This window comes from Rhinolophus sinicus, linkage group LG03, assembly GCF_036562045.2.
Source record: "Rhinolophus sinicus isolate RSC01 linkage group LG03, ASM3656204v1, whole genome shotgun sequence".
Taxonomy (NCBI): Eukaryota; Metazoa; Chordata; class Mammalia; order Chiroptera; family Rhinolophidae; genus Rhinolophus; species Rhinolophus sinicus.
In genome coordinates this window covers 45,402,406-45,418,998 of record NC_133753.1, presented here as the reverse complement: position 1 = coordinate 45,418,998, position 16,593 = coordinate 45,402,406, and the positions used below count along the sequence as shown (strand labels likewise).

Here is a 16,593-nt window from a genome sequence, read left to right as displayed (position 1 = left end):
GTAAAGCATAGGGCACATGGTCAATGATATGGTAGTAACCATGCATAGTACCAGGTGGGTAACTAGTCAGGGAGATCACTTGAATTATATAAATGTCTAACCCTTATGCTCTACACCTGAAATTAATATACAATGATATTGGATGTCAACTCCAATTTCAAGTTAAAAAGGTGGGAGAAGGAGAAGGGGAATAAGAGGTTCAGATTTCCAGGTATAAAACAAATAAGTCATGGGGATGTAATGTACAACACAGGGAATAGAGTCAACAATATTATGACAGTGTAGTACAGTATCAGATGGTTGCTGGACTTATGGTTATCACTTCCTTAGGTATGTAAATGTTGAATAAGTATGGTGAACTTGAAACTAATATTGTATGATAGCAATATTTTAAATAAAAATCCTAAAAAAATGACCAAAGAAAGGATCTGAATAGACAGTTCTCCAAAAATGATACACTAATGGCCAGTAAGTGCATGAAAAGATGCTCAGTATCATTAGCCTTCAGGAAAATGTAAATCAAACCACAATGAGATACAACTTCAAACCTACTAGGATGGTATAACAAATAAGACGAAAAGTAACAAGTGTTGATGAGGATGTGGAGAAATTGAAAACCTTATACACTGCTGGTGGGGATACGAAATAGTGCAGCCATCTGGGGAAAAGTTTGGCTCAAAAGTTTAAACATAAAAGTTGTACAACCCAACAATTCCACTCCTAGGTTATCTAGCCAAGAGAAATGAAAACGTACGTCCACACATTCATGGTAACATTCATAATAGCCAAAAGGTGGAAACAACCCAAATGTCCATAACTGATGAATGGATTAAAAAAATGTGGTCTACCTATACAATGGAGTATTAGATAAAAAGTAATGAATGCTGATATGTGGTGTCACATGGGTGGAGCTTGAAAACATGATGCTAAGTGAAATAAACCAGACTAGAGACTATATGATTCCATTTACATGAAATGTCCAGAACTGGCAAATCTATAGACAGAATGTAGATTAGTGGTTGCCCAGAGCTGGGGAGCATAGGGAGATTGGGGTATAATTAAAGAATGTGGGGTTTCTTTTTTGGGGTGATGAAAATGTTCTAAAATGGACTGCTGTGATGGCTGCACAACTCTGTGATACTAAAAACCATTTTAAACTTTAAATGAGTAAAACTGCATTATATATGAATTATATCTCAATAAAGCTGTTTTAAAAAGTCTTAATTAAATCTGTAATTTATCTTGTGTGCATTCAGCTTATAAGCATTTGACTGTCCAAATGGATAGCCTTATAAGAGAAATGTAGGATATTTAATAAACCGTAGACATGTATCTAACACAGAAGGTAACTCACCTGTCTATAACCAATATTTTTAAAATATTGATCTAGAGAATTAACAAAGACAAAGAGGAGAAACAATTGGAAAGGAGTGGTAAATATGCATATCCCCATATTCCTATTTTGGGAACCAGCAGAAAGTTTTCAAAGTGGAAAATAAGGACAACCTGAAATCATGATCTATGTATGTCTCAGCAAATTCAGTGAGTCAAAAACAAACAAACAAACAAAAACCCTAACATTTTATACTTACCCTTCCTTCAGTATCAATCATTATTTCCGACATCTTAAAAGTGACTTTTGGATTTGCTGTGCCTTTAGAAAGAAACATTAATGAGTAGTAATGCATATTCAGAATTATTCAGACTAATTTTGCCAGATCAATCCTCTTAAACTTAAATCAGAAATACTGTAGAGTCAGAGCTTTATTGAGAGTCAGAATCTCAGAATTCTACTGCAAATTCATAGTTTTTAATATGGGTATAAAAAAAGGCTGAAAAACATCAAGAGTCAGGATGAAATTAAAAAAGGGGAAATTCTGTATGATTTTGTTAGGTTGGTGCAAAAGTAACTGTGGTTTAAAAGGTTAAAAATAACTGCAAAAACTGCAATTACTTTTGCACCAACCTAATATAACTGAAATGCTGTAAACGGCAAAAAGAGGAAAATTACCAATTTAGTAGAGACATAAGCGTTTTAAAATCTCTATTTCCTAAAGAGACACCTTTTTATTCATTCCTTGAAATAACCAGTTCTGTGCACTTCTCACCTTTGAAAATAATTAAAAAGGATCAGCTTGTAGTTAGAAAATCTGCTTCAGGGACAATAAACATTCCATCCCTACTAAGGGCTGTAAATGACCAATGCTGACCATAATTTTGGATTACAGAGAGAATCTTGTTTGGAAAGTAGAAATTAGTGAATATAAATACACCAAGGGAATACAGTACCTGTTTTAGGATAACGAAACGAATCTGCCCTCCTTGTTTCCAACATAGGGGATGTAACATGAATAATTTCCACCTCGGATTCATCATTTTCTTCATACAAAATTCTAAGAATTTTGCTGCCACTGGGAGCTTAAAAGGAATTTAAATATTGAAATTTTAGAAGAATTATTCCAGAAAGTAATCAGAACTGTATTTCCCATAGTGGAAAATAATTTACATATAAAATATGCTGCCTTTTATGTATGAAAATATCACTACACTAGTCTTTGCAGTAGCAATGTGAGTTACTGCTAAGCCATTTTTACTTGTTAAAGGTTACTCCTTTAACCATGGTGACCCGGGAAAACACACGTGAAGAACTCCAGTCCTTACATACCTTAAAATGCATTCCTTATTGAAAAATGAATTATTTAATAACATTCACAGTATTTCCTATAACAAAATAAATGCTATTTAAATAGTATCCAGTTTTTTTGAATGGTTTCTCTAATCATGGCAAAATTTTGCTCTGACAAACACAGTTATGGCAAAACACTTTACATCTTAAAACAAAAATCCAAATATAAGACATGGCTTAAAAATAAATATTTTTCGTGGTCCCTTAGAAAAGTGTTCAGAATACTAGCCACAATCCATTACTGGGTCATAGAACCTATTAATGGGTCATAACCAGTATTAAAAAAAATATATAACGAACAAAAAATATACATCAGAATAATTACACACAAGGATAAGTTTGCTTCATGAAATTTATTTTCAGTTTTATATTTACGGTGTAAGTACAATGTATTAGGCTAGAATGTAAAGCAAATTTCTAACTGGGTCATGGTCAGGAAGTTTGAAACCCACTGCTTTAGCAAGCTATTTCTCAGGCAGTAAATACTTGTAAATTCACTAAGAAAAAGGAGGAATTTGTGCTCTTTTTTCTGATCCATTCATACACTAATTTGGCCATCTGTTCATGCAGACTCTCTAGTCAACCCTGCAATTCATTAAGGCGTGGTATTTATTTTGCCACCAACATTACCAAGACCAACTTCTAGATGAGAAATTGCCAAGGGTAGTTGAAGGACCTGAGCCACTGAACCACAATACAATTGTTTTTATTAGACTTCATTATGGTGGGATGTAGCCTGTATATTCTAAATTAACTACTAGTAGAATCCAATCTTCATCACTTCAGACTCTACTATTCAGGATCTAGAATCTGGGCATTTAACTAATTGATAGTTGAATCTCATAGTATTTTAATGATCTGCATTATTTTGAACACCCTTACTTGTTTCAGCTTCTGGACACCACCAATAGCCAGAATATCTATCAAATTCTTCTTGAAGAACAAAGGTAGCAACTCCAGCTGATCTGGGATCCTCTTCCATGTTGGCTAGCTCTAGAAAAACAGAAAAGGCAAAATTATCACAGGACGTTATCTATCTTTTAATAGGTACAAAACAGAATGATTCAGCTTATTTTGAAAGGCAGCTGTAATAGTGGGGAACTCTGGAGCCAAATGGACTGAAGTCAAATCTTGGCTCCATCAGTCACAAACTGACTGACCTTTGGGCAAACCACCCAATCTCATTCCACTGAAGCATTCCATTAGTAAACGGGAATAAGAATCTACCTTTTAAAGTTACAAGAATTAAATGAGTTAATTCACACAAAGCACTTAGACCAAAGCCTGAACCATAGTATGTGCTCCATAAATATTAGTTATTTTTCCATTTAGTTAGAACATGGAAAAAAATATATGTAAAGGATCATGTTGACTTGTAACTCTCCTACATAAGGAAAGTACATCTTTAGATCTAGAATGGGTCTTAAAGATCTTGTAATTCACCATTCCTCCTCTCTCTCCTTCCTCCCATTCAACCAGAGCAGCTCAGCTTTGATCTATTTTACACTTAAGTTTCCAGCAAATAGCTTGAAGGGAACTCTTGCTTTTAAAACAAGAACAGTAACACCACAAAGCCATAATTATATAAGATTTCATGACATGGGGAAATGTTTACAACATACCTGAGTTAAAGAAAAGCATATTACTAAATAGCATGTACACTGTAATTCCATTTATAAAAATGTTATACAAATATGTTATTTTAAAAAGTATTGGGATATAATCCAAAATGTGGTTCTCTCCAAATAGTGAGACTATGGAGAAGCTTTTTTAAAAAATTGCTTTATAATTCACAAAATCTTAAGTGTACTTTTTATTTTTGAAAAATGTCTGTATTTGTATAACCACAGCCTATCAAGACAGAATACTCTAACACTCCAAGGATGTTTTCTCACGCCCCTTCCCAGTCACTGTCCATTCCTGCCCAGAAGCAACCACTGATTTCTACCATCGCAGGCTAGTTTTGCATATTCTAGAATTTCATACAAATGAAATCATACAGTATATACTTTATATCTGTCTGCTTTTTGAGATTCATCAGTGTTGTATCCATGCCATGTTGCTCTACCAATGTATCAGCAATTCATTCCTGTTTATTGCTGAGTAGTAGTTCCTTGTATACCATAGTTTTGTTTTTTTTATCCATTTATCTGTTAATGGACATCTGGGCTGCTTCCAGTTTTTGGCTATTATGAAGAAAGATGCTATGATCATTCTTATATAAGAATCTTTGTGGATGTGTTTTTATTTCTCTTGAATAAAGATCCAGGAGTGGAATGGCTGGGAAGTGTATGTTTAACTTTGTAAGAAACTCATACAGAGTTTTCCAAAGTATTTGTATTGTATTATATTCTTACTGGTAATATATGAAAGTTCCTCTCCAACATCTGGTGTTATCTTTTTCACTTTAGCTAGTCTAATGGTTTTACAGTAATATCACATAGTGATTTTAATTTTATAGGCAAGTTTCAATGTATTCTTATTATCTATGTATTGTCTAAAATTAATGTGCAGTCTAACCAGTAATTCTTTATCCAAAAATCTTGAGTCCAGAAGTGTTCGGAACTCAGAATTTTGGGGATTTTTCATATATTGTACATCTACCATGTAATTATGTAACATCTCCAGCAGGGTAATCAAATACCCTGTAATCAAATACACCAATATTCCTGTAACAAACATATGAATAGGCACACTAAGTAGGATTAAGATTATAAATATCCTCAGGTCAGTTCAGGTCAGGTTTTGCCACCAAATGAGTTTTAGCCCCAAGCTAATGAAAATTAAGCTCAGTTTTCAGAGTTTTTTGAATTTTGGAATTAATGATACAGCCAAAACCAATGCTTAGTTTTCTTAGATCTTTCAACTATCCCAAAGTTATGTCCCCCAAGCTGTTTCATATTTCATTCTCCTTTAGATGTTAGAATAGGTACCACTCATTTGTATCTCCTTATCACTTATACGGATTTCAATTATTAAGAGTTATTTAATAAATGAATAAATGGTATCATCTTGTTCTTCCAATAAGAAATGTCATTTGAGAGTAGAGGCTGGTATAATATTATTTTTAAATTCCTCTACCATACCAGGCAGAGAATAAACAAGTACATGCTGACTGACTAAACCCATCAAAAGCAGACTTTCACTTGAAAACCTATTGTGAACAAGGGGAATATGAGTGATGACGTTCATTCTCTACGTACCTTTTTATCTAAACAAACACACAGCACTTACTATGTTTCAGACACTGTCCTAAACACTCCACAAATATCACCTCATTAAAACATCCTAACAACTCTATGATGGCATGCTATTAAACTTTTTACAGATATGGAAACACAGAGGTAAGTTATATAACTTAAAAGTCACAGAGCTAAAAAATGGTAGTCTGGTTCTAGATTGTATTTTTAACTACTATACTAATCCTGAAAATAATATACCACATACCTACATAGAAAAGAAAAGAAAAACACTATACAGACAGCATTTTGCAGTGCTTCAGTACTTCCTACTTTAAATTCTGCCAATCTTCAATATAATCCTGTGTGGGAAACAATTCTACAGAAGAAAAGAAATAGGCTAAAAAAGAAAAGCCTTAATTCTATAGTTTCCTTGAGGGCCAGAACTATGTCCTAGTCAATCAATTCTGTACCCTTAGTTCCTGCCACGTTGCCTGGCACACAAGAACTTAATGTATTTTTGATTGATTGATTAGTTAGAACAGAATTCTTGACTCCTAATTTGTTAGAGCTTTGCAGTCCTAGCCTTAAGTACAATAACTAGTACACAGTCAGTGTTCAAAGTTTGTTGAAAGCATGAAAAAATTGCAAAGATTTCCAGCCCAGATTTATTAACTACCAACTTGATCTTTCTAATGCCATTGGCAGCTGTTCTGATTTCGTGACTCTACATGGAGACCCATTAAATACCAAACCACGTACTTTTTACTTAACATTTTTTCTACTCCACTTCCTCTTCTCTAGCCTGTGCTCTACTTTTAGATCACAAAACATGGATAATTGCAACAGTCAAGCTTTGGTGTCCCTGTCTCTAGTCTTGTGCTTCTTAAACACAACTTGCACAAAATACCCGAACAATTTATCTACAATATGATTCTGACCACACCACTCAATTGCTAGAACTTTTCAATGGATCCCCACATCATGATAGAGACCACGTTCCTTTACATGAGATAGTCTACCTCTGCCTTGGCTCTTCTGATCTGCTAGCTTTATCTTTCCCTACTTCTTGACTCACACCTTATGCTTCAGGACCAGCAGACCGCTTCTAACTACATGCACACACCATAGTGCCTTCTGCATCACAACCTTCCTCATGCAATCCCCTCACCTGGAGTGTACTGGCTAACATGTGGCCACTATGTAAGATCAGTTTAGGTGTCATATATTATGGGAAGCCTTTCCTGATCAATAACACTCATTGGTGTTCTCGTAACATCCTATGTTTGCTTCTTATCATCCTGTTTTCTTATTTGTTTATATAATTTCTTTGAGGGTTAGAACTATTCAATCCTGTATCCTTAGTTCCTGCCACACTGCCTGGCACACAGGAACTTAATGCATTTTTGTTGATTGACTGAATAGGTAGAACAGATTTCTTGATTTCTAATTCAGAGGTCTTTCTATCAATGTAAATTACTCAGGAAAGGTTTCTTCTACAATATTGATTATCCTAATGATGAAAAACTGTTTGCTGTCAATACACTTACATTCTAAAATAATTTATTAAGATGTGCAATAAATCAGCTTTGTGAACATCAGATTAAGCAAAAGTTGAACAAATGAATTTTTAGAGTGAGTAACCTTCAATATGGAGTTTATTCTTAAGCTCTGTTTTACATGTTCAAAGAAAAAGCAATACACTATTTCATTTCCCATCTTTCATTTGTATTGAAAGCTTTAGAGGAAAACATTCACATCTTTCCTACACTTTGAGTAGTGTTTAGAATTATGGTCACTTGAATAAAAATTAAATTATTTCCACAATACACACAGTTCTACAGTTTTTTTTTTTCTGACAAAGTACGCAGGCTCTCCAAAAAGGGGAGATACATTTTCAGGTAGTTCTTATAGTATTAGGTTTTTCTGTTTGTTTCCCAAAAACAAGATTAAATTTTTAAATTAAAATTTTATTTTAATGACAACAGTTTTGGGGAAACTCTGGCAGTCTTATTTGGAGAAAAGAACCATCATGTCATAGGTGCTACTGTTGAGCTATGAGAATGAACATTAAAACAAGTGGTACATACCACTTATGCTGCTTTTTTTCTTTTTTAATTTTAAAGATTTGAATGTAAATTATAAGGATCACCCAGCTTGCTTCAATTTCAAAACATAAGCAAAAGCAAATTCCATTTTAAAAATACTTTTTAGGAAACTGGATTTGAAGAACTATGCATTACCATTGTGCACATAGGTGAGTCTCCTTTCTTCTCTGGTTACAATGTTGGATATCCAAATATCATTGCTATGTATAAAAGCAATCCAGTCTGGATCAGCTGGGCATAATTTTGGATCCATCCGAATGTTAGGACAACTAGTTTCCACTAAATTCGGCCGTAAGGGTTGTTGCTAGAAAAGTAAACAACATTTTAAGGCAGGTACAAGTTGATACATACATACTCATTTGCAGGCACCCTTCCTATAAAATGAACAGTAATTCCAAGTAAAATGTCAGCTATGATAATTGCTCCCCAGAAAAATATACTTTCATATGCCTTAACTTATACAAAAGGACTTATTTTTCATTTTTTTTTTTACTATGAATTAGGAAGCTAAGGGGGTAAGATGAGAGAAAATAAAGACAATATAATAACACTTCATAAATTTTGTTGCCCTAACATGTTTAATAGTTATTGTTTATTAAATACTTTTATTAAACACTTATTTATTGAATATTTTATTTATTAAACATTTCCAATTAATTTTACCAATATGAAATAGTTTGCTCATAAAAATGTAACGAAAGCCAGGACCACCGCAATTCCATCAAAAGAATAGTTCTAACAGCACATAAAGAATTTGCCTGGACTAAATCAAAACATTTAAAACCATTTAAGATGAATTAAGCTTTTAAGAGAACCAAAAATGAAATGTTTTGTCATAACATTATCTTCCCAAATCCTCCTCAGCGCTTACTCAGAAAGTGGGCATTGATGCCCTTTACTATATATTCCCACATAGCAAGTGTTTTAGCATTTTAAAATTGTATATTATTGTAATTGGAAATTAATACCCAAATTTCTTGTTTTCTTTATAACTAAATTTCTTAATTGATGGGTAAACAGAATTTTTTTTAATTACCTTTCTGATTTGGATGTAAATAAACTTTAGGACCCAAAAACAGATTTAACAAGTAGTAATACCAACTTACAGTAAATCCTTGTGGCCCTCCATCTTTTACATGATAAATTCCACTACCAGCTTGAAACAGAAATGTTCCACTTCCTTGGTGATAATCATAAGAAGCAATTCCAACTGTTCCAATGCGTTTTCTTTCTCTTAATAGTTCTTCTTCTCGAGAATACATTCCATAGTCCAGTGTTGCCTAATGCAAAAGAAAGAGAAAAGAGAGATCATCTATTTCAGTCTTCTGAAATTTAGCACTGAAATTCTAGCATCTCCCAATATTCCTGAGTCTACATTTTGAGCGACCTCAAAATGTGCTAGCAACTTTAAGCAGATTAATTGAAATCTGCTGAAAGATTTCTTGGTAAAGGGCCTCTAGATGATTGTTTTTTTTTAAACTTTTATTTATTTTAAGTGTGTTTTTCAGGACCCATCGCTCCAAGTCAAGTATTTGTTTAGTTGTGGAAGGTGCAGCTCACAGTGCCCCATGTGGGGATTGAACCAGGAACTTTGTTGTTGAAAGCACCGTGCTCTAACCAACTGAGCTAACCAGCTGCCCCTTACATGATTGTTATACACATTAAAGAAGAATAATTACGTGTCATCACATTGGCTTGGCATCCAAGATCTTCTACATTACGTAAATATAACTCAGCAGTTTTACATGCAGTAGTTAAAAGCACAGACTTTGAAGTCAAGTGGTTTGAATCTAGGCTTTGACTCTCGCTAGAAGTCTGACTTTAAGCAAGTATCTTAATTTCTTTAAAAGTAATTTTTCTCACTTTCAAAATAGTAATAAATCATCTACTGCAGCTTTGTGAAGATTAACTGATAAAAAAGGTGAAGTGTTTTGCACAATGATTGGCACAAAGTCATCAATATCAACTGTCATTAGTACCTTTCTACTACATCTACTAATACTCCTCTAATAAAACCGTAGGCAGGCTGGTCACCCACTGACATAAAACCTAGTATGTCACGTTCTGCCTCCCAGCCTTTATCTCTTCCATTTTCTCCCTTTCTTCCATTTTTCTTTCTATCCATCCAAGTTTTACGGATACCTAAAAACCTTAGCTCTAATTCAACCTTGGCCATGAAAGTTCCCTGATCCATTATAGCATACTTTTGAAATTTATGTTAAGTTACTGTCTCTCTGATTCATTTGGCTATAGTATTGTTAGTCACTTTTTTTCAGTATTTCTGAGTAGAAATAGGTAAAAAAACAAACAAACAAAAACTTGAGAGCAAAATCTGTGTCCTTTTGTTTTCCTACCTACGTCATTCGTTAAAATCTCTAATATTTGTAATTACTGATGATGAAGAATTTTCCAAGCTAGAAATATTACTTGATGATACATGCCTAAAATCTAAAAAGGAATATAAATAAAGCAAATCTAAAAAGTGCTAATTTAAATTACATCCACAACTCCCCTAAGAGATCTTTACACTTTGAGTTTGACAAATAAAGGAAATAGACATGGTTTCTGCTATCAAGGAGTACACTATAAAAAGAAGTCTAGATGAGTTTCATGGTAGGAATGAATCAATCTAAAATTAAGCCAGCATACTGAATGTAAATATTGTTCAAGGACGGTAAACACAAGTGTATACTTGGAAACCTAAAATAATGTTAGGTGTTTAAAAATGAACCTTGGAATCTTGGTAAAAACCTAGTTTTTGGTATTCATTGTATTATTTTTTTATTAATGTTTAACTACATACATATATATTTGTACATATGTGTGCTAGGCTCCAAAATACTTGCAAATTCAATGAACATAATAGTTTTATTAATTTTGATCTTTTGTTTTAAATACCTCTTAAGACTGTTAAAGCCAAGAGCAATTAATTCTGAGTATATAATTATATTTTAATTTCTCCCCTTATTCTTCCTGAATGTCACCAGACTTAGTCCCTACTTAATATGTCTTAATGCGTAGTAATCAGAACACAAGAAGTTTCAGAGCTAAGAAATTAACTTTCAAAAGAGAACTCTGTATTTATAACTGTGATTTTAAAATTTGTTATTTGAAAGAATAACAAGCAAGATGATACAAAGAACCCTGAAAAAGATCAATTATGGTAAACAAAGTTAGTCTTACCCCAAATATTTAAAAAAATTAAAACATGAATAAACAAAATAAACAGTGGTAAAGAATAGAAAATCTAAAAAAGAAAGCTGATATAGAAATTAGTAAGAAAAAAAGGTGGCAAAGAGATGAGACTTTTAAAGTCAGTGATTACTGATTTAAATTTTATATAAGTTGGAATTACTGGATAGCCATATGCAAAAAGATAATATTAGATCCACTTCTCACCTATTTCAAATCAGTTAGAGATTTAAATGTTAAAAATGAAACCAACTTGTACTTCTATCAGAGATGGAGTTACAAAGACCAGACTTCTCCTTTCATCTGAAACAACTGAGAAAACGGACAAAACGTATGAAATAACGTTTCAAGACACTGGATATTAGAAAACAAAGGACAGTGATCCCTGAGAAATGGGAAACAAATGAAGTGAGCCTCACACTTGTACTAGCTAACTGCCTTGACAGTTTCCAGATGTTGGCATAAGAAGAAAGAAGCCAATGAGTCAAAGGAAGAAAAAAAAAATCACAAAGGAAATCAAAAAATACTTTGAGACAGAAGAAAACACAATACACCAAAACTTTAAGGAATGTAGCAAAAGCAGCGTTCAGAGGGAAATTTATAACTTTAAATGCCTACACTAAGAGAGTGAACATTTTGATGGTTGCCAGACCAGAGTGGGGTGGGGAAGCTGGGTAGAAGAAGGAAGCGAGTAAGATGTGCCAATTGCCAGTTATAAAAACAGTCACAGGGATATAAAGTACAGCATAGGGAATATAGTCAATATTGTAATAACTATGTATGATGCCAGGTGCGTACTAAACTTATCAGGGGATCACTTTGTCAGTTATTTAAAAGTCTAACCACTATGTTATACACCTAAAACTAATATTGTATGTCAACTATAATTGAAAAATTTAAAAACTATTTTAAAAAACTCAAATCAATAACCTAACCTTTTACTTTAAGACACTAGAAAAACAAGAGAAAACTAAATCCAAAGCAAGCAGAAATAAGGAAATAATACAAATTAGATTGGAAATAAAATGGAGAATAAAAAAACAATAAACTTAAACAAAACCAAAAGATGTTGAAAAGATCGACAAACTTGACAAATTTAGCTAGAATCATCAATAAACAAAAAGAGAGAAGACTCAATTTCCTGAAGAATGAAAGAGGGCTGTTATTAACAGTTTTATAGGGATAAAAGGATTGTAAGGAAATAGTATGAACAATTGTTATGTAAACAAATTAGATGGTGTAGATAAAACGGTTAAATTCTTAGAAACACACAAATCACCAAAACTGACTCAAGAAGAAATAGAAAATCTGAGGCCTATAACGAGTGAAGAGATTTAGTAATCAAAAAACTTCCCACAAAGAAAAGCCCAGGACTAGATGGCTTTACTGATGATGAGTTCTACCAAATGTTTAAAGAATTAAGATGCAGCCTTCTCAAATTCTTTCTCCCTGCACCCCCCAAAAAAAGAGAGATAAAAAGAAAACATCTTCTAAGTCATCTGATGAGGTCAGTATTACCCTGATACCAAGACAAGACAAAGACTTCACAAGGAAATAAAATTGTAGGCCAATATCCCTACATTAGGTACAAAATAACCCTCAATAAAACATCAGCAAACTGAACAGAGTAGCATATTAAAAGGATTGCAAATGACCAAATAGGATTGAATCCAAGAATGTAAGCTTGGTTCAACATATAAAAGGTACAAAAATAGGTATAAAAATCCTCAATAAAACATCAGCAAACTGAATACAGTAGCATATTAAAGGGATTGCAAATGACCAAGTAGGACTGAATCCAAGAATGTAAGCTTGGTTCAACAGATAAAAACTAACCAATGTAACACACCATATTAATAACGGAAAATAAGTGATCTTCTCAATACAGGAAAATCATCTGACAAAGACCAACACCCTTTCATGATAAAAACACCCAACAAACTAGTAATAGAAGGGAAATTTCTCAATCTGATAAGGGGTATCAATGAAAACCCATAGCTAATATATTTTCTAACAGTAAAAACTGAAAGTTTTCCTCTCAAAATCAGGAAAAAGAAAGGATGTCTGCTCTTATCACTACTATTCAACATTGTTCTAGAGATTCTAGCCAGAGCAATTAGGCAAAAAATAAAAAAGCTTCCAGGCTGGAAAGGAAGAAGGAAAACTACCTATTCACAGGCAAAATGATATCATATATATAGAAAACCCTAAAAGATCTTAAAAAAAAATATAGAGCTAATAAATGTGTTCAGCAAAGTTGCAGGATACAAGATCAATATACAAATATCAGCTGCATTTCTGTATATTAGTAATGGAACAGTCTGAAAATGAAATTTAAAAACTCCATTTAAAATACCATCAAAAAGAATAAAATACGGAGGAACAAATTTAATCAAGTGCTCGACTTGTATATAGAACACTATAAAACAGTGTTGAAAACATTTAAAAAGATATGAATAAATGGAAAGACAGCCCGTGTCTATGGATTGGAAGACTTAAGATGATAAAGATGGCAATGCACTCCAGATTGAGCTAGAGATCCAATAGAATGCCTATCAAAGTTACAACCGCCTTTTTTGCAGATATGGATAAGCTGATCTTAATATTCCTATGAAATTTCAAAACAACCTTGGAAAAGAACTATGTTGGAGGACTCTCCTTTTCTAATTTCAAAAGTTAGTACAAAGCTACATTAATCAAGATAGCACGGTACTGGCATATGGATAGACATGTAGGCCACTGAATAGAATTGAGAGTCCAGAAATAAATCGATATATTTATGGTCAATTGACTTTCAACAAGCGTGCTAAGGCCACTCTATGGGGAAAAAATAGCCTTTCAAAATGGTGCTAGGATAACTGGATTCCATAAGTAAAAGAATTAATTTGGACCCCTATCTCACACTATATACAAAGTTAACTCAAAATGGATCAAAGACTTAACTGTAAGAGCTAAAAGTATAAAACTCTTATATAAGAAAACAGATGAAAATCTGCATGACCTTGGCTTAAGCAACAGTTTCTTAGCTATGAAACCAAAAGCATAAGCAATCAAAGAAGAAAGTAGATCGACTGGACTTCATCAAAATTTAAAACTTTGTGCATCAAAGGACATGTATTAGTTTCTTAGTTCTGCTGTAATAAATGACCACAAACTTGGTGGCTGAAAACAACAGAAATTTATTCTCTCAGTTCTGGAGGACAGAAGCCCAAAATTAAGGTGTCAGGAAGGCCAGGCTTCCTCCAAAGTCTCCAGGGAAAAATACTTCCCTGCCTCTTCCAGCTTCTGGTGGCTCCGGGGGTTCCTTGGCTCGTGGCAACTAAACTCTAACCTGGCCCCCACCCTCTGTTGTTTGTCTTAAAGCTCCCTCTCCTTTCTCTGATAAAAATACCAATTATTGGGGCCGGCCCGGTGGCTCAGGCAGTTAGAGCTCCATGCTCCTAACTCCGAAGGCTGCCGGTTCGATCCCCACATGGGCCAGTGGGCTCTCAACCACAAGGCTGCCAGTTCAATTTCCCGCTACGGATGGTGAGCAGCGCCCCCTGCAACTAAGATTGAACACGGCACCTTGAGCTGAGCTGCCGCTGAGCTCCAGGATGGCTCAGTTGGTTGGAGTGCATCCTCTCAACCACAAGGTTGCCGGTTCGACTCCTGCAAGGGATGGTGGGCAACTAGCAATGGCAACTGGACCTGGAGCTGAGCTGCGCCCTCCACAACTAAGATTGAAAGGACAACAACTTGACTTGGAAAAAAAGTCCTGGAAATACACACTGTTCCCCAATAAAGTACTGTTCCCCTTCCCCAATAAAATCTAAAAAAAAAAAAAAATTGTGATATACATAACACAAAATGTACTATTAAAAAAAAAGATTACATAAAAAAATACCAATTATTGAATTTAGGGCCTACCCTAAATCCAGGATTATCTTATCCTGAGATCCTTAATCACATCTGCAAAGACCCTATTTCTAAATAAGGTCACATTCAGACACCTTTGGGACTTGGACATATCCTTTTGGCGGTGCGTATTGAAACAGGACACTATTAAAAAAGTAAACTACAAAAAAACCCCAGACATCCCAATTAAGAAATGGGCAAAAGACTTGAACAGATATTTCTCCAAAGAAGATTTACAAATGGATAATAAACACAAGAAAAGATGCTTAATACCACTATTAGGGAAATGGAAATCAAAACTGCAATGAGCTACCATCTCACACTCGTGCACTGCTAATGGGAATGTAAAATGGTGCAGTTGCTATGGAAAAACAGTACGGTGTTTTCTCAAATATGATCCAGCAATTCCACTTCTGGGGTATATATACCTAAAAGAATTGAAAGCAAGGGGATCAAAATACATGGTGATGGAAAGAGAACTGATTTTGGGTGGTGAACACACAATGGGATTTATAGATGATGTAATACAGAATTGTACACCTGAAATCTATGTAACTTTACTAATAATTGTCACCCCAATAAACTTTAATTAAAAAAAAAAATTGAAAGCAGTGACATGAAAAGATATTTGTATACCTATGTTCATAGCAGCATTATTTACAACAGCCAAAAGGGGGAAGCCACCCAGAAGTCTATTAATGGATAAGTGAATAAACAAAATGTGGTATATATGTACAACCAAATATCATTCAGCCTTTAAAAGAATATTCTGACACATGCTACAACACGGATGGACCTTAAGGACATTATGGTAAGTGAAGTAAGACAGTCACAAAGGATAAACACTATATGATTCCATTTATATGCGATACCTGGAGTAGTAGTATTCATAAGAACAGAAAGCATAATGGTGGTTGCCAGCGGCTCAGTGGAGGGGTAATGAGAAGTTAGTGTTTAATTGGTACAGTTAGTTTTCAAGACGAAAAGAGTTCTGTGGATGTAAGGTGGTGATGGTTGCACAACACTGTTAATGTACTTAATGCCACTGATGTACACTAACGTATACTTAAAAAATGGTTAAGTTGGTAAATTTTATATTGTGTGTATTTCAGTACAATGTTTTGTGTTTTTTTAAAACTTTTATTTAAGTATATGACACAATGTCACATTTGGGATCTGCTTTAACATAATCTGAGAAGTCAAGGGTAGGGATTGTGAGGGGGTCTGGCAGAACTGCAATGAAATACTGATGGCCAAGATTTGATAATTGTTGAAACTAGTTCACATGTAATTCTACTTTTGTATGATTTGAATATTCCATAATGAAAGTTAAAAAAAAACCTTGACTCACTAATTTGCCAACTGTTCCATGAGAAAACTATTTTAGTTCAACTCACTGTTCTTAGAATAAGGAATTGGTTTTCTGTTTTAAAGAAAAGTCACAAACCTATATAAAAACAACACCCATTGTAATAGTTGCAGTCAAAATGATTAGTTGTCATGGAAGTTACCTTTTTTTAATTCCTAAGAG

At 33.9% G+C, this 16,593-nt stretch overlaps 1 protein-coding gene across 5 annotated transcripts in view; it reads right to left on the bottom strand.

Annotated features, from left to right (window-relative positions):
- DPP8 (dipeptidyl peptidase 8) overlaps positions 1 to 16,593 on the bottom strand; it is a 51,598-nt gene that overhangs the window by 26,164 nt on the left and 8,841 nt on the right. For all 5 annotated transcript variants that reach the window (XR_012494711.1, XM_019725576.2, XM_019725578.2 and 2 more), the window contains exons 5-9: positions 9,080 to 9,253; positions 8,109 to 8,277; positions 3,569 to 3,679; positions 2,290 to 2,418; positions 1,593 to 1,654 (exon numbers count right to left, since the gene is read on the bottom strand). Coding sequence is in view for 4 of the 5 variants with exons in the window: in XM_019725576.2 (XP_019581135.1) it covers positions 1,593 to 1,654; positions 2,290 to 2,418; positions 3,569 to 3,679; positions 8,109 to 8,277; positions 9,080 to 9,253 (645 nt within the window). In the remaining variant the exon portion in view is untranslated. The remainder of the gene's footprint in view (positions 1 to 1,592; positions 1,655 to 2,289; positions 2,419 to 3,568; positions 3,680 to 8,108; positions 8,278 to 9,079; positions 9,254 to 16,593) is intronic.